The sequence below is a fragment of the Myotis daubentonii genome, chromosome 1 (assembly GCF_963259705.1).
Source record: "Myotis daubentonii chromosome 1, mMyoDau2.1, whole genome shotgun sequence".
NCBI lineage: Eukaryota > Metazoa > Chordata > Mammalia > Chiroptera > Vespertilionidae > Myotis > Myotis daubentonii.
The window spans coordinates 58,232,500-58,251,519 of record NC_081840.1 but is presented as its reverse complement, the minus strand read 5'-3'; the positions used below and the strand labels follow the sequence as shown (position 1 = coordinate 58,251,519).

General features: G+C 40.2%; 1 protein-coding gene across 2 annotated transcripts in view; it reads right to left on the bottom strand.

The window, feature by feature from the left end:
* Window positions 1–369: 369 nt before the first annotated feature.
* Window positions 370–19,020, bottom strand: part of SPPL2A (signal peptide peptidase like 2A) — a 57,806-nt gene continuing 39,155 nt past the window's right edge. For both annotated transcript variants that reach the window (XM_059701453.1, XM_059701462.1), the window contains 2 exons: window positions 17,683–17,843; window positions 370–3,980 (listed from right to left, as the gene is read on the bottom strand). In XM_059701453.1, coding sequence (XP_059557436.1) covers window positions 3,906–3,980; window positions 17,683–17,843 — 236 coding nt within the window. In that variant the 3' untranslated portion in view covers window positions 370–3,905. The remainder of the gene's footprint in view (window positions 3,981–17,682; window positions 17,844–19,020) is intronic.

Here is a 19,020-nt window from a genome sequence, read left to right as displayed (position 1 = left end):
GTTTTCTTGTCAGTATTGGCACATAATGAAGAGTTTTAAAGTACTGCTAAATTAACACTTCAAAAATTTTTAAATCATGTTCCATAAAAAAATAAAGCCTAATAGTGTTATAAAGTATTAATTTACACTAACTTACATATCAAAGTGTTTAAAAAAAGAATTCCACGCTAAAACCAATAAACTAAGAAGTAAAAATCCAATCATATATTTTTAAAAAGGTTCTCATTTAAACAAAATACAATGGAAGGTATAAAATAGGCAACAACTACAAAATTTACATTGACTTGTTCTGCTGGGAAGTCCTGCAATCTAACCAGATAAACTTTGGATATTTTTTAAAATCCATATTCCAAAAGTATGTTGTTTACAACAACACTCTATGCCCAATTAAAGAAACATATGACATTAAGTATTCTACAGTTTCCTTTCAGTTTCCATTTAATTGCCATTATTACAGGACTATTCTAAAATTTTAGTTTTAAGAAATCATTTTCCTCCATGATCATTTTCATAGACACAAAGGCTGTTCTGAAGTACAGAAATGTTAAACAAGGAAGTTCACATATATGGCCTTCACTATAATATGGCCTGTATATTACTGTATCAATCTCATTTTGTTTACTCTGAAAACTCAGTAATCCAAATCATGAGTATTACACAATTTCTTTCAAATTCCAAAAAGTTGAGTATGTAATTTGATTCAGATCTTTTGAATTTACAGAATATCTTTCTTTCAGGAAGCATAAAGTCATTTATATTCAGTACTTTGACTTTATTTACATTTCTTACCCCAACCTGTTTAGAATTAACTTCTGAGGGGAAAATATAACTGAAAATAAAAATTTTAAACTGTAGAATTTGTTATTTGATATCATCTTGAGTAAATTCAACTCTTTTTCTTGTTAATAGAAAAATATAAAGCCTTTCAAACTAGTACATTGCACCAGTCTGAAATGCAATTCCTATGTTTTTGAAATCTCATTGGTTGAGATCAGGCTAAAATTTTAGAGATCAAGCTTAAATAAATTAGTTTAAATACTTTTTTAGTCAAATGTAAAAATGTCTGCTTATACCTAAGGAAAAAATTGAAAGAGCAAAAGAAAACTAGAGAGCTCATTTGTATTTAATATAAATGTATCATTTTAACACAATCTCTATGGACCTTTAACTAAAATCTATGAAAGCCAACTGCAGATGGGTTAATATTTTCTTCTTTCTAAAAAGAAATAAATTGTGGATTTTACTAATAAGGTATTGCTAATCTAAAAAGAAAATACAAGCTGGAATATAATGTGTTAGAAATAGCAAGGTTTTCCTCACAAACCGAAATTATCTTTGCTGAAGTAAAAACTCATTACAATTTGAGATATTTAGTGATTAATGTTTGATAAGCTGCAAAAATGTTCACAGAGAATATCTAAGGAGTAACAATTTTTTCAATAAGTAATAATATAGGATATACTATTGTTTTTAAGACATATTTAGGAAAAAACCAACTTATCTTCTCAAAGTAACTGGTGATGGGAAGGCAAGAGAGGAAGAAATAATAGAGCCTTTTAAAGACAAATTCTCATCTCCCCTACCCTTTGTTTACTTTGATTTCTAAAATAAAATATTTTTGTACTTTATTGTAATTTCTTTAAATATTTTCAGCGGGGTTGGTAGGAGAATTATTTAAGTATAATGTGAAGCTGACACTGAGGATGGAGAAACTTAAGGAATTTCCCTGTTTCTTTCTTATTTCTATTTAATCAGTAAGATTTTAATAGCAAACTAGAACAAAATTTTACCTCCTTGATAGTTAATGGTTGGATACAGTAGAATGTGTATCAAAAAACTAAAATTTCATATTTATAGATTGAAATTTTCTTTAACATTTTTCATAAAATGTGGTTGAGGCTTTTGAATATCAAAAAGCTGGGATGAGAATGCAGATAATTTTACTAAAAAAGATGTATTTTGGCAAACATTTTATTGATATTAAAAACAAAAATATAGTTGGACCTTTAAAATGGCTTCACCTGTTCTATCAGCATCTGCCAAATAAATTAGATTCTTTGGAAAAAATTCAAACTTGATATATTATGGAGAGAGAATGAAGAATAACCCTTACTGGTCAGACACTTGTCATTTACCGAAGGATCCCTAAGTGTATTAAATGGACAGAGGGATGTCAAGGGAGCTTCTCTTATCTGCTATTTACTCAGCAAAAGTTAACAAACAGAAGCATCGAATTCCCTCAAATGCTAAATTTAGTTCAAATACCTAAGCTCTCATCCATTTTAAAAGGCATTATATTTATATTTTAACCAGCTGAACTGGCCTTAGAATGAAAGAGCATAGAGTGGCTCATATATCTTGTATATTATTTCTAGAGAATGCAAAATTCCACTGCCTTTGGAATTACTTGTCATTTGGAAATTTCTTAGAAAAAAAAAAAAAAGGGAAAGATAATATGACCTCTGACTTCCAGGAGAATGTTCAAGGTCACAAGCAAAGCAAAGAATGAGAGGTTTTTTTTCCAAGTTGTAAGGTACTAGAGTGGTTAATTGGTCTAACCCAGCAATTTTCAACCAGTGTGCTGCACTCTGGTGTGCTGCAAGAATTTTTAAAACATGTAATATTGACTATTTAGTCAGAGGCACTGACCTCTTTTCCCTTAGATTGTCAAATAAATAAATGATAACAGCCGACACAATAGCTGTCCAGTGTGAATGAATCAAAATTATACCTATTTTTTCGTCAGATTGGCAAATATATATTTTTTGGTGTGCTGCAGAATTTTAGTAATTAGTTTATGTGTGCCAAGAGATGAAAAAGGTTGAAAATTGCTGGTTTAACCTACTCATTTTGCAGATGAGAAAACTGAGACATCAATGTCTTGCACTAAGACAATTTACTTACACTTCTGTAATGCAATTAAATTGACCCTAACATCCAGTCTCCTCTCTTTCGTCTCTAATTCTTTGTTCTGAAGCACATCTGGTATATTAGTATACCATCCTCCACCAAAATATAAAAGGTTAGCTGTGGTTTCCTTTGGAGAAAGGAGTAGGAATTAAGATAGTGGCGGGGGCGGGGAGAATGGTTAGGGATATTACACTCAAATGGTGAGCCATAGGTATTAATACGTAATTTTATACAAAATACTAAGCCTGAACATCAACAGAACCAAACTTCAGAGATCAGAAATACCATAGTGAAACTGAGTGTTACTGTACAAATTTAAGCTATACCTTCAAGGAAATAGACCACTGAAAACTGTGGATGCCAGTTTTCGTATCCTTTTAATGACTAGTTCTATATATTATGTTTCCCTATACTTGGAAAAATATTATAATACAAAACATAGCAATTTGAAGCAATTCAGGTTCTCAAGTTTAAAAAAAGGAATGGTATTTTTTTTAAACTTATGCTATAAAAATATTCTCAGATTATATTTTTTTAACTTCTGCAGTTTCTGGAATTTCATTATGGAACTTCCTTCTTGCATGATCTTTACCAAATTTCTGTGGAGCATAAAATTTTCATAATTCTTTTCAGTAAAATCTGTTCAGGAACTCACTTGGGCAGAAATACTTTTACCTATCATTAGAGTTGAAAAGAAATAGATTTCAGTAAGAAAAATACAGGGATGGATCAAGACTTTTTTTTAGAAAAATATACTGTATATAATACATTTTGAAAGTTATACAGACCATATCCTTTTATTTAATGTGAAGGCACAACTTTAACATAGTTAAAAGCAAATGTATTTTAATTACTTATGACATAATCGACAGTACCAGCTCTTAAAAATGTTTATTTGCAAGCATATCATTGAAGATTCTTTCAGATTGTCAGTTCAAAAAGCAAAACTCTTTTGCAGAAAATCAAGTGAAACATTATGGCAGGTCCACATAATATTACTGTTGGATAATCTGTTCACCAGCAGCCACAGGGTTTTCTTCATTTGTTGCATAGTCCGGCTGGTCCATCATCTAGGCATAAAGATGTGAGAAAATACCAATTTTCAACTTGCACTCAATATTGTCCAATTTGGCAAAAGGATTCCCAATTTTTTTTTAAAGAAAGTTTTTTCTCTTTATTTTTAATTGATTTCTTTTAGGAGAAGGAGGAGAGCTAGAGATAGAGCTAGAGAGAGAGAAATATTGTTTGGTTGCCACTGAATCCGCAACTTGGGTATGTGTCCTGACTGGGTATCGAAACTGACACCTTCTGGTGTACAGGATGACACTCCAACCAACTGAGTCACCGACAGGGCGGATTCCCAATTTTAAAAATGACTCAGAATGCTCTATGGGACTGAGTACTCCTCTTGGAGCAATGTACTGGTTCAACATCCACGCTCCTAAGATACGGTCAAAGTGACAAGGAAGCCTCCTGCCACAAGCCTAATCATCGGACTCAGGGCCAATGTGATAAATGCATCCTCTGGATCTTCTGCTATTTCCATCTCCCTAATGGATACGGCCCTACATGGCAGTAGGAGCTCCACCACAAAAGGGAGATATTCCCGATGCTATTCCAGGACACAACCGCCGGTAGTGCCCACTCCGAGAAGTGGCAAAACTACAAGTGGCCCCACAACTCACTGTGAGACTATCTGCTGGTTTGGGGACAATGTGACCTGGATGACACCTTAAACTGACCTTAAGATAATTTAAAAATGATAGGTGAGCCCTAGCCAGTGTGGCTCAGTTGGTTGGACATTGTCCCATGCACCAAAAGGTTGCCAGTATGATACTCGGTCTGGGCACATGCCCAGGTTGTGGGCTTGATCCCATCCCCGGTGGGGTTGTGCAGGAGACAATCGATTGATGATCAAAGTTCCACTCTCACAACAATGTTTATCTCTCTCTCTTCCCCCCTCCCTTCCTCTCTCTCTCTCTGTCTCTAAAAACAAATACAGTATTTTTTTAAATGATATGTGAAATTTTAAAAACACTGTATGACAAAAATTTCTACTAAAAGCAAATAACTTAAAGGTACTTAAAGGTCAAGTGATACCAGAAAACAAAATCAAGACTACATTTGCTATAGACTAATTTTAGAGAAATTATCAGTTAAACTTTTCTCAAATGATCACTTCAGCTCTGCCTATATTCCCATGAAAATCTTTCTATATTTGGGAATGAAGGAAGAAAGTGTTTAAATGTTTTTTGTGTTTTTACTCAGTTCTTCAGATAAAATTACTTTAAAATGGAAAAAAATAATGTCTGTGAAAATTATCCAAGATTTTAGGTAAATGATTAAATTTCAGTATTGGGATATACTTTTTTCCTTCTCTTTTATCAAGAAATAGAAAATACCAGCAAGATAGTGTTCCTATTTTTGTAAATTGATTCCAAAAGCTTTAGTGTTTTTTTGGAAGAGGAGGTAAAGAGAGGAATAATTCCCAAATGGGGTCTCAGGACTTGCCAGGCAAGAATAAGCCAGAACTAAGGCATTTAGCTGACAACTATCTTAGGTAATGGAGACAGCTTATACAGCCCACACCTGCCGATAATCTCTGAGCCATCTCAAGTCCCCAAACTATCAGTTTTGAGGTCCTCTATTTGCCAAACACAACCCCCAGATGAAGGTAGTTACATGTTTGCAGCCCTTCGAGGGGGGAAAAAAGCCAAATCAAAACAGGTAGCATATTTATTAAAAGCATTTCACTTCATGAAATATAAGGTGAAGTTGTTGAAGAGTTGATTTTAGTCATAATTTAAATGAAGGAGGGGAAGGAGAAGCATGTAAGATATATTTAGCCCCTCTTCCTTCTAAAAATGTAGAAGCTCTGGGTGTAAGACGTTGGAGCTGTAGGGGAAAGAACGGAAGCAGCCTCAGTAGAATGGATGGGCAGAAACCCCTAGACCTGCTGACTCTGGCAACTGTAACCTAATGAAATAATAGCCTACATACCCTAAGTTATAACATGCTTCTTTCGCCCCTAATTGGCACTTTAATCCCTAAATATAGAAATATATTACTTTTAAAAAAACACTTTCAAAAATCAACTAATTCAGAAGTAAATATCTCTATTCTGTATTTACTTTTCTTTACTGATTTCTCAATAAGAAAATATTATGCTAAGCTAAATAAACCAATCAGAGAGAGATAAGTATCACATGACCTCACTCATATGTAGACTCTAATGAAAAAAATATACTGATGGACAAAACAGATCCAGAGACATAGAAACATGGAACAGACTGATGAATCTCAGAGGGAAGTCAGAGGGTGGGGGTAGGAGAGTGGGGAGAGATTAACTGGAAAACTTAAACGCATGGACACAGATAATAGTGTAGTGAAGGCCTGGAAGGGGTGGGTGCCAGGTGGAGAGGGTCAATGGGGAAAAAAGGGGGGACACCTCTAATACTTTCAACAATAAAGATAAATTTTTAAAAAATCTCTATATATGTATATATAAAACAAAAATATAGGAACATCATTTACTGATAGCTCTGCTTATTTATTTAAAAATATATTTTCATTGATTTCAGAGAGGAGGGAGAGATAGAAAGAAACATCAATGATGGGAAAGAATCATCGATCAGCTGCCTCCTGTATGCCCACCCTCACTGGGGATCGAGCCCACAACTCAGGCATGTGCCAACTGGAATCCTGATTCATAAGTCGATGCTCAAACACTGAGCCATGCTGGCCGGGCTAGCTCTGATTATTTACAGATGATCCAGGCTCCAGAAACAGTCTAATAAAACAACCATTAAAGTGGGGTAACTGGAGAGTTGTTGACACTAAAGTGAAGTTGTTCGAAGTAGCTCTACTCTCACTTGTCAGTCACAGCTTGTGGCTTCTAAAAATAATTAGAAGCACTAGTGATATTTAACAGAGACAATCCCATTGTTTGCTGATTATCAACAAACTGAAAACTTACTTCCCACCTAGAGTAAAATTGCCCATTGGAGGTGGTTGCAGAAATCTAACTCCAGCCCTGGCCCATGTGGTCAGCAGTTAGAGTGTCGGCCCATGCACCGAAGGGTCTCAGGGTCGATTCATAGTCAAGGGCATGTACCTGGGTTACAGATTTGATCCCTGGCAGTCATGGCTCATGTGGGAGGCAACCAATCGAAGTGTCTCTTTCATATTGATGTTTCTCTCCCCCTCTCTCCCTCCTTCCCACACTCTCTAAAAATCAATAGAAAACATATCTTCAGGTGAGGATTAACACAAAAACGAAAAAAATATAACTGCAATGATTTAAGAATAGAAATAAACAAAAATACCCTAAAGTGATGGTTTCTCTCAATTGTTTTATGTGCCAAAGTAAGTATGCCACTGCTGATTTCTCTCCAGAGAAATGAACGTTTATTTACACTAATTAGATATTAGACTGAGTATAACTAAATGTATGAAACCAAATACTGTACTCTTGAAGCATTCTAGAAAAAAATTTCATAGAAAATAGTGATAAATAGCTTTGAGCTATAGAGAATACAATTAAGATTTCCAAATTAGTATTTTAGAGATATGCTATAGAAATGTTACTATTTTTTATTGATCTTAGAGAGAGAGGAAGGGACAAGGGGGGAGGGTGAGAGAAAGACAGAGAAAGAGAAAGAGAAAGAGAGAGAGAGAGAGAGAGAGAGAGAGAGAGAGAGAGAGAGGCATCGATGTAAGAAACATTCCCTCAATTGGCTGCCTCCTGCATATATCCTGACCTAGCATCAAGTCTACAACCTGGACATGTGCCCTGACCGGGAATTGAACTGGCGACCCTTTGGTGCACAGGATGATGCACCAAATCAATTGAGCCACGCCATCCAGGGCAGAAATGTTACTTCTTTTGATCAGAGAAACTCATGGAAAAAATATGAGAAAAAGTGAAAAGTGTATAACCAAAGTTGTTTTATCTTTTCAGACACTTTTAAATGGATTTTCCTACAATTAATTGTCTGATTTAGCTACTATGTCATATGGTCAAAGCCCTGCAGTCTGCCCTTCTGGGCAGTTCACTACAGCCTTGTGTCCAGCTGCAATGATCTTTCTTTCCCTTTATATGTAGCTGCTGTGAAGCAGAATAATAATGTTTTTCAAGATCATAATTTTTAAGAGTGAAAACTCAGAAGGTCCAGGGCAGAACATCTGTTCAAAGGGAATATAAATGCCTCCATTGGTTGAATTCCTTCCTTATCTACCATCATCCCCTTTCCCTTCAATAAACATCATGGAGGAGAGGAACTAAGATGGTAGCATAGGTACATGCTTGTACTTGCTGCCTCGCACAACCACATCAAAACTACAACTAAAAGACAAAACGGGTATCATCCAGAACCACGGGAAGGCTGGCTGAGTAGAAATTCTACAACTAGAAGGAAAGAGAAAAGCGCATTGAAACTGGAAGGAGGTGCAGAGGTAAGGAGGGACGCGAGGGAACGGGCTGGCAACTGGGTACTCTGTTGTTTTTTTCAATCGGGAGAGAGATACAAGCTCCCAATTGCTCTGAACTCCAGTTCCAGGCGAGACTCTGGGGACCCAGACTCATACGGGGAGAAACTGCACTGTTTGGCATTGGGCCGGAATGTGAGGGCAGCATTCTCGCAGAGTTGTTTGCAGCGATCATTGTTCCTGCATGGGGCCATGGGACACGGAGACCCCGGGACCACTCCGAGGCATAGCAGACTAGCAGCCATTGTGGTTTGCTCCGCCCTGATGATTCCCTGAGACCCCGCCCCACCCAATTTACAACCCCAGCCAAGCTGTGCTCAGAGGCTTTTGCATATGAATGGCCTGTTCTTTTGCAATCTAAAAGCTAACAAACTGCAGCTGGGTCAAAGAGTACCCAAGCTTCCAAAAGAAGGCCTAGACCAGTGATGGTGAACCTATGACATGCGTGTCAGAGGTGACACACGAACTCATTTTTTTGGTTGATTTTTCTTTGTTAAATGACATTTAAATATATAAAATAAATATCATAAATATAAGTCTTTCTTTTACTATGGTTGCAAATATCAAAAAATTTCTAAATGTGACACAGCACTAGAGTTAAGTTAGGGTCTTTCAAAATGCTGACACGCCGAGCTCAAAAGGTTCGCCATCACTGGCCTAGACAGCAGCCTGCAATGCTTCACAGCTGGGCCTCATCTGGGCACTTCCAAAGCCCAAACAAAGAGTAGGAATCTGCAGATCTCTCTGTAGCTCCCGCTGGGTGTCCTCAGGCAGTGGCTGACTTTGCACCTCCTTGGAGATGCAAGAGCCAGTGTACCCAGTGGTCAGAGTGAGACCATACCAGAGTACAACTCTTCACATCCATAAGCGACACACTCAAGGGGCAGAGTCAGTGAGCACTAAAACCCCACTGAAGGAAGACCTGCCCCATAAGGGTGTATCCAGCACAGCAGTTCTCCCATTGTAGACACAGCTGGTCCTCACAGCCAGTTGCCTGGCAGTCAATTCCTCTCAGTGATACCAACAGTAATCAAGACTTAACTACAACAAGACTGTACACACAGCCCATAAAGGGGTGCACCAAGAGTGTCAACCTCAGGTAATTATAGGACACCTAGCATACAAAGCCACTCTATCAACACAGGGAAGCAGCCAAAATGCGGAGACAAAGAAACATGTCACAAATGAAAAAAATGGAGGAAAGCAAACTACTGGATATAGAGTTCAAAACCACGGTTATAAGGTTACTCAAGAATCTTCTAAAAACCTCCGAGAAATTAAGTGAGACCTTCAAGGATATGAAAAAGGACCAATTAGAAATTAAGCATACACTGACTGAAATGAATAATATACAAAGATCCAACAGCAGACTGGAGAACCCTAAGAATCAAGTTAAAGATATGAAATACAAAGAAGCAAAAAACATGCAACTGGAAAAGCAAAAAGAAAAAAGAATCCAAAAATATGAAGATAGTGTAAGGAGCCTCTGGGGCAACTTCAAGCGTACCAACATCCGAATTATGGGGGTGCCAGAAGAGAGAGAGGGCAAGATATTGAAAACCTATTTGAAGAAATAACGACAGAAAACTTCCCCTACCTGGTGAAAGAAATAGACTTACAAGTCCAGGAAGTGCAAAGAACCCCAAACAAGAGGAATCCAAAGAGGACCACACCAAGACACATCATAATTAAAATGCCAAGGGCAAAAGACAAAGAGAGAATCTTAAAAGCAGCAAGAGGAAGATAGTCAGTTACCTACAAGGGAGTACCCATATGACTGTCAGCTGATTTCTCAACAGAAACCATGCAGGCCAGAAGGGAGTGGCAAGAAATATTCAAAGTGATGAATACCAAGAACCTACAACCAAGATTACTCTACCCAGCAAAGCTATCATTCAGAATTGAAGGCCAGATAAAGAGCTTCACAGATAAGAAAAAGCTAAAGGAGTTCATCACCACCAAAACAGTATTATATGAAATGCTGAAGGGTATTCTTCAAGAAGGGGAAGAAGAAGAAAAAGGTAAAGATTAAAAAGTATGAATAACAAAGTGACAACAAATACATACCTATCAACAAGTGAATCTAAAAATCAAGTGAATAAAAAATCTGATGAACAGAATAAACTGGTGAATACAAGAGAATCAGGGGCATAGAAAGGGAGTGGACTGACAATTCTCGGGGGGAAGGAGGTGTGGGGGGTGAGGGAAGAGACTGAATAAAAATCATACACCTATGGATGAGGACAGTGGGGGGGGGGGGGGTAAGTGCATGGGGTGGAATGGGACCCGGGTGGAAGGGAGCTATGGAGGGAAAAAAGAGGAACAACTGTAATAATCTGAACAATAAAGATTTATTAATAAAAAGAAATAAACAAAAAATAAACATCATGGATAAAGGAGAAGTACTACAATAGACCTGAGAAAAAGTAAGCTGTAGAATATCCCCAAAGGGACACAACGTTATTACATCTATGTATATAACATCTCTAAACATTCAACTCTTTACACTATGTGTTGGCATAAAAAGATCTGAAAGCTCCACAGAATTAGTTCAAAGTAGCTGCCCCTTGAGGGTGGGTGTGGGGGTAAAAGACATAGAAAAGAGTCTTCTATGTTTACTTCAGACACCATTGTATTGCTTTTAAAAAATGCAAACATCACCCTGGCTGGTATGGCTGTTGGTTGAGCTTCGTCCTGTGTACCAAAATGTCGCCGGTTTGATTCCTGGTCAGGGCACATGCCCAGGTTGCAGGTTCAGTCCTGGTCAGGGTGTGTGCATACAGGAGGAAACCCACCAATGTTTGATGTTTGTCTTTCATACCGATGTTTCTCTCTCTCTCCTGACCCCTTCCTCTCTCTAAAATCAATAAAAACAAAAACATTTGAAAATAAATAAGTAAACAATGTGGAATTTAAAAATGCACACATGCATTACTTTGTAATTAAAACACAAAAAGAAAAATAATCTAAAGTAAAAGCAGGGCTAGAGTCTATATAAAAATATTAGTTCATTAACTGCCAATAATATTAACCTAGACTTTATTATAATAGAACAAAGATGACCAGGAGTACTCTAATGAACATCTTTTCACATCAATTTTACTCAAATTTTTATTGTTTTGACAATCTGCTGAAGAGAAATTACTGGGTCAAAGGAAATGGTAAAATAATGTATGGCACATGCATATGAGATAATACTACATAGCCATTAAAGTGATTTCTGCAAGGAATTTAAAATGAAATAACTAACATGCAGTGGGGAAATAAGATAGAGAACTATTTAGAAGGTTCATGCACGGGGGGGTGGGGGGTGGGAGTGGGGAGATTGGGGGGGGGTGTCCCTCAGCCCGACCTGCACCCTCTCCAATCTGGGAGCCCTCAGGGGAGCCCTCTCCAATCCGGGAGTTTCTTTCTGTCTTTGCAATCATATGAGCGAATTGTCTGAGACCCCCAATCCAGTTTGGTTTGTTGCTCACAGAATAATAGAGGGATTTTTCTTTTTCTTTGCTTCATTGGTGGAGATTTCCTGGAAGTTTTAGGATAATTTCCCTTTAATTTTTCCTAGACATTCTGATTTTACTTATGTCTCTCACCTTTGCTTTCCCTCCCTCCCTCCATGAAGTAACTTGCTTCAGACTCAATTTGCTCTAGTGTCTAGGTCACACACAGTATTTCTCAACCTTCTGGCCCTTTAAATATAGTTCCTCATGTTGTGACCCAACCATAAAATTATTTTTGTTGCTACTTCATAACTGTAATGTTGCTACTGTTATGAATTGTAATGTAAATATCTGATATGCAGGATGGTCTTAGGGAACCCCTGTGAAAGGGGTTGTGACCCACAGGTTGAGAACCGCTGGTCTAGGAGATCCGTCTGCCATCAGAACTATGATTCCCAGCATTCCTGGTGCTCCCTGCACTCTCGGTTTCCGCTTCTGGTCCTGGGACTGCCATCAGAACTACTATTCCCAGAATTCCTGGTGTGTCCCTGATTTCCCCCCCCACCCCCCGCACTGGGAGCAACTGAGGGAGCTATGGCCCCCCAAGCCTCCGGCTCTCCTGCTCTGCTCCCTGCCCGGTGACTGAGGGAGCCACATTTCCCAAAGCTGCCAGCTCTCCCGTTTCTGCTCTCTGTCTGACCCCTGTGTATGCACATTAACCCACCATCTTTGTCTGGTTAATTTGCATATTCACTCCTGACTGGCTGGTGAGCGTAGCAAAGGGAGGTCAATTTACATGTTTCTCTTTTATTATATAGGACTAGAGGCCCGGTGCACAAAAATTTGTGCACTCGGGGGGAGGGGGGGGGGCCCTCAGCCTGGCCTGTGTCCTCTCGCAGTCTGGGACCCCTCGGGAGATAATGACCTGCTGGCTTAGGCCTGCTCCCGGGTGGCAGAGGGCAGGCCCAATCCCTAGGTGCAGCCCCTGGTCGGGCTCAGAGCAGGGCCGATTGGGGAGTTGGGGCGCCACCCCGTCACGCACAGAGCAGGGCCAATCCGGGGGTTGAGGAGCTCCCCCCTGTCACTCAGAGAGTAGGGCCGATAGGGGAGTTGGGGCACCGTCCCCTGTCACATACAGAGCAGGGCGGATCAGGGGGTTGGGGCGCCGCCCTCTATCACCCACAGAGCAGGGACGATCAGGGGGTTGGGATGCCACCACTCTCACTCTCAGGGCAGGGCCGATGGGGAGGTTATGGCTCTACCCCATCACACACAGAGCAGGGCCCGTGGGAGGGGTGGGGGTTGTGGCGCCACCCTCTATCACCCACAGAGCAGGGCTGATCAGGGGGTTGGGGCGCCACCACTCTCACACTCAGGGCAGGGCCTATGGGGAGGTTATGGCTCTACCCTGTCACACACAGAGCAGGGCCAGTGGGGGCGGGGGGGTTGGGGCGCCGCACCCTGTCACACACAGAGCAGGGCCGATCAGGGGGTTGGGGCGCCGCACCCTGTCACACACAGAGCCGCAGGGCGATCAGAGGTTGGGGAGCTCCCCCGTATCAGGCACAGAGCAGGGCTGATCAGGAGGTTGGGGCGCCTTCCCCTGTCACGAACAGAGCAGGGAGGATAGGGAGGTTGTGGCCCCGCCCCCTGTCACACACAGAGCTGCAGGGTGATCAGGGGGTTTGGGCGCTGCCCCCTGTCACGCTGATTCCGGTGCCGGGAGGCCTCTCGGCTCCGCTGATCCCAGTGCTGGGAGGCATATTACCCTTTTACTATATAGGATAGAGGCCGGTGCATGGGTGGGGCTGGCTGGTTTGCCCTGAAGGGTGTTCTGGATCAGGGTGGGGGTCCCCACTGGGGTGCCTGGCCAGCCTGGGTGAGGGGATGATGGCTGTTTGCAGCTGGTCACACACCCTTCAGGGTTGGGGTCCCCACTGGGGTGCCTGGACAGCCTGGGTGAGGGGTTGAGAGCTGTTTGCAGCTGGTCACACACCCTTCAGGGTGGGGGTCCCCACTGGGGTGCCTGGCCAGTCTGGATGAGGGGCTGAGGGCTGTTTTCAGGCTGGCGGGTGAGGGAAGCTCCCAACCGCTCCTTTTTTTCTTTTCTTTTTTTAATTCTGGGCCAGCTTTAGCTCTGAGGCTCCAGCTCTTAGTCAGTCCTCCGCTGCTGAAAGTAGGTAATCGAAACAATGTATAACTCCAGCTCTGACTCCAGCTCTGAGATCCTAGCTCGCTGAAAGCTGGTTTCTGGGTTTTTTTTTTAGCTTCTATATTTGTTACAATGTTCAAATTGCAGGCTCAGAGGCCGGCAAGGCAGGCGGGGAACGTTGGTTTCCTCCGTCACTGAAGCAAGCAAGCCTCATGTTAGTTTCAAGCTGCCTGGCTGCCGGCTGCCATCTTGGCTGACAGTTAATTTGCATATCTCCCTGATTAGCCAATGGGAAGGGTAGTGGTCGTACGCCAATTACCATGTTTCTCTTTAATTAGATAGGATGGGATCACCCATTCAGGTATCCATTCATCTAGTAAGGCATAAAAAAAACCTCACCTACATTTTAGGAGTGGCTATCTCTAGGTAGTGGGATTACTGGTGGACTTAATTTTCTTGTCTTTTCAAACTTTTCTGTAATAAGCACTATTTTTATAATACTACTTCAAAATCTGTACAGGGTGGGGCAAAAGTGGGCTTACAGTTGTTCATATAGAAAATAATACAATACAATAATTAATACTACAAGAATAAACTGTTTTATATATTAACAACTATAACATATTTTTGCCCCATCTGTATTAAATGAAAGGGACAATTTTAGAAATAAGAATAAAATGCAAATAACAAGAAATACATTTACTTCTGTAAGATATCACATGTACTCTCACTAACAATCCCAAATTTAAAGTCTAACCTAAGTTTTAATGCTAACCCCAAACAAAATTCCCCATGTTGTCCTATGTCATAATCAGTTAATCAGATACTAGTAGGTGCCCTAAGAGTTAGAAACCTTTTGCACATCAGGGGACATTTATTCAACTGCCTAGTATTTCTTCCTGGTGGTCCTATAGATATTTTGAAATGTTCAAAATTGAATTCATATTCAACATTTAACATGTCCAACACTGAATTCGTCATCTTTTTCCTCAAATTTGCTACCATTCTTTATCTCAGTGAATGGTATCACCATCCACCCACTCAATTACCCAAGCCAGAAACCTTGGACTCCACTTCCTTCTCCTCCCCCTCCACTGAATCTATTACCACATCTCATTAATTACACTCTTAATTTCTCTGGACTTTGTTCACCTCTCTCTATCGCACTGCCTTCCAAATTCTGGCTACTATTGCTTCTCACTGTAATAGCTGGCACCAGGAATTGAACCCGAGCCCCTATGGTGGGCAGGCTGACACTCCAACTACTGAGCAACACTCTAAATTTCTTAAAACCCTTAAATGGTCCCCAATGTTCTTAGCATAGTATTCAAACTCTTTAACATGGCTTATAAGATCCTACAGGTTCTTACCCTTGTTTCCTTCCCCAGTTTTCATTTCCTACAGCTCCCCTATGCTTACTCAACATTATAGTCATCCTAAACCACATCTGGTCCCTAGAATGTGCCATGCTCGCTTCCCTCTAGCCTTTGAAGACATGGGTCCCTCAAGATGGAACACCTGGCTCATTTTAAGTCTCAACATAAAGTTAAAAATTTTTTAAAAATACATTTTTATTGATTTCAGGAAGAAGGGAGAGAGAGTGACAGAAATATCAATGATGAGAGAGAATCACTGATCAGCTGCCTCCTGCATGCCCCCTACTAAGGATCCAGCCCACATCCTGGGCATGTGCCCTGATTGGGAATCAAATCATGATCTCCTGGTTCATAGGTCAACACCCAACCACTGAGCAACACTGCCCGGGCAAATTTAACATTCTTTAAAGCATTCCCCAAATCACCTTGGACTCAGTCATGAACCTATAAGCACTGGGTGTCCCCTGCTAGCTTTCATGGCACCTACCATAACTAGTACATTTATCACACCCTATCACTAGTGATTCCATCTGTATCCCCCACAGCACTCTCACTTCTAAGAGTTAGACCTGTATCTAACTTGTTCATATTTTATTACCAGCTAAAATAGTACCTGGGTCACAGAACTGCTCAATAAACATTTGCTAAATGAAAAAATATAAAATTATTTTTAAAAAATAATGATGAAGAGCCTGGCTGGTGTGACTCAGTGGTTGAGTGTTAACCTATGACCCATGAGGTCACAGTTCGATTCCCAGTCAAGGCACATGCCTGGGTTGCGGGCTCGATCCCCAGTAGGGGATGTGCAGGAGGCAACCAATCAATGATTCTCACTCATCATTCATATTTTTCTCTCTCTCTCCCTTCCTCTCTGAAATCAATAAAAAGATATTTTTAAAAAATGATGATGAAGAGCACTTTTTGGGTTGTGGCTTTCAAAGGCTAGTATAGTAGTAGAATATGTGTTGTAGGACATACTTTATTTTTTTAAATCTGTAAAAATAAAAATTCTGTGTGTCCTTTTAATGGAAAAGTTGCAACCTATCTTACTAGTTTAGTCACAGACCTTGTGACTATAAACTGATTCTACGTGTATAAATACATGTTGAGACAATGGCATTGTGAAGTAAGGGAGGTGTTGTTATTTTTATCTAAATCTCAGAGAAATTACAAGATTTATCCAAAAAGAATTCCAGACCAGTGCTTTTCCAACTGGTCTAACTTAATGTGTTAATCACTTCTTGTTAAATAAAGATGATACTACAGACCAACTACAAGATGAATATGAACTTTGAACTGTTTATCTACTAATAGAATTGCGTCATCCACCCAAAGTACCTCTGTTTTGTTCATGTGACCACTGACACACATGCATGGGGGGTGGATGGAGGAGGGCAGTTTGCTGTAATAGGGCAAAGCAGTGCTAACTGCCTTGTGAAGGGATCAATGCCATGACCCTGACCTTGATGGCTAGGGTTTCCCAACCCTCTTTCATTTCAATGCAAACAGACTTCAGTCGAATACCAAGAACATTCAGAAAAAGGAGAAAGGAGTTTAACTTCAATGAAGGCACAACTCAAACACAGTAGTCTGGTATTAAGATTTTTTGTGTCCTGAAATTTTACAAAAAGGTCAATCTAAAATGAGTGCTCTATTTAATTTACTTAGGCCCATTTAGATGCTGAAGAGGGTATACTTTTTTTTTTTAATCCTCACCTGAGGATATGGTGGTTTTTTTTTTTAATGATTTTAGAGAGAGAGAGAGAGGAAGGGGAAGGGAAGGAAATGGAGAGAGAAACATTGGTGTGAGAGAAACACTGATCAGTTGCCTTCTGTACATGACCAACCTGGGATTGAACCTGCAACCTTTTGGTATATGGGATGATGCTCCAACCAACTCAGCCACACTGGCCAGAGCAAGGATATACTTTTTATCTGAAAAACCTTAGGACTCTCACTATAAATAGCTAATGTCAGTCTCAAAATTCAGTAGTTAAACATAGTTTTATATTCCATGAAGTCTACTTTTGTGTGCATTCTGAAAACATGTCGAAATATGTTTTGCTTTTTCCTGATGCCCTCCCACTCCTTCCTGAGTCACCAGGATTTTGGCATCAGATTGCAGTGGTGATGAAAACTGATGATGCAGCAGGTGGACAGGAAGGGGCAGTAGTGGAAAAAACTTAAAGGACAGCCTGAGAGATCCAAGATAAATACTTGGCACATAAAAGCTTAGATACATATAGGCAGTTCCAGCCAAAGTTAGTCACTGAATTATTTCATAAGATAACTTGGTATCTAAAATATAGGCACATACCTGATAGCTGCTACCTTTCCAGAACTTTTTCATTTCTTTACGTCTCCAAGCAACAATTGAGGCAGTAATAAGTGTGCACGGTACTAAATAGAGGAGAGCAGGTTGCCCCTTTTTCATCAGCACCAGAACAACAAAGGTAATTATCATGCCAACAGCATAGGCTGCAAAAAGAATAACAAATATCAGTCATTTCTAATGCTTCCAAAGGTGGATTTTAAAAGATTAAAAAAATGTATTTTTGCCGAAATCGGTTTGGCTCAGTGGATAGAGCGTCGGCCTGCGGACTGAAAGATCCCAGGTTCGATTCCGGTCAAGGGCGTGTACCTTGGTTGCGGGCACATCCCCAGTGGGAGGTGTGCAGGAGGCAGCTGGTCGAGGTTTCTCTCTCATCGATGTTTCTAGCTCTCTATCTCTCTCCTTTCCTCTCTGTAAAAACTCAATAAAATATATTTAAAAAAAAAAAATGTATTTTTATTTTATTTCAGAGAGAGGAAGGGAGAAGAGAGATAGAAACATCAATGATGAGAGAATCACTGATCGGCTGCCTCCTGCACACTCCCTACTGAGGATCGAGCCTGCAACCTGGGCATGTGCCCTGACCAGGAATCAAACCATGACCTCCTGGTTCATAGGTCGACACTCAACCACTGAGCCACACCAGCCGGGCCAAAGGTGGATTTTTTAAATCCCTAGTTGAAGTACTGGTTTTCAAGTATTTGAGGACGATTTTACCTATGACTTCTTTTCATAATTTCATTATTTTCCTAGACTGTAATTAGGAGAGACATTCTATAGGGCTTTTGAAAAACTTGGAAACTGGTTAGTATAAATACTAACCATCAACCATAGGTAAATATAATAATTCAAGGAAGTCTCATGTATCTGTTACCATTAAGGATTTTGAGTTGTCTCACATTTTAGATAACTAAAATTTGGACCCGTAGGTACTAATGACTGCTTTGAAAAAAATCTTCCTCACATTGATTATGTATTTCCTGGTCTTGTGCAACAAGAGCATACCAAATATCATTTCATCTTTTCTTAATGACTCGGGGTCTCATTTTGAACATGGGATCTGAGAATATTGGAGCTGGAAGGGCCTTTACAGACAACTGAGTCTACCTCCTCATTTTACAGATGCGGCAATGGAGGACCAGGGAAGTGAAGTGAGCTGGCCAAAGTGACACAGCAGAAGTGACACAGTCCCTATTATTCACCTTTTCACCGAGTGTTCTTTTATTGTATCACAGTAACTGGTGCTAGGCTCTTAATGTTAATGCCCTTAGAGCAGCGGTTCTCAACCTGTGGGTCGCGACCCCTTTGGCGGTCGAACAACCC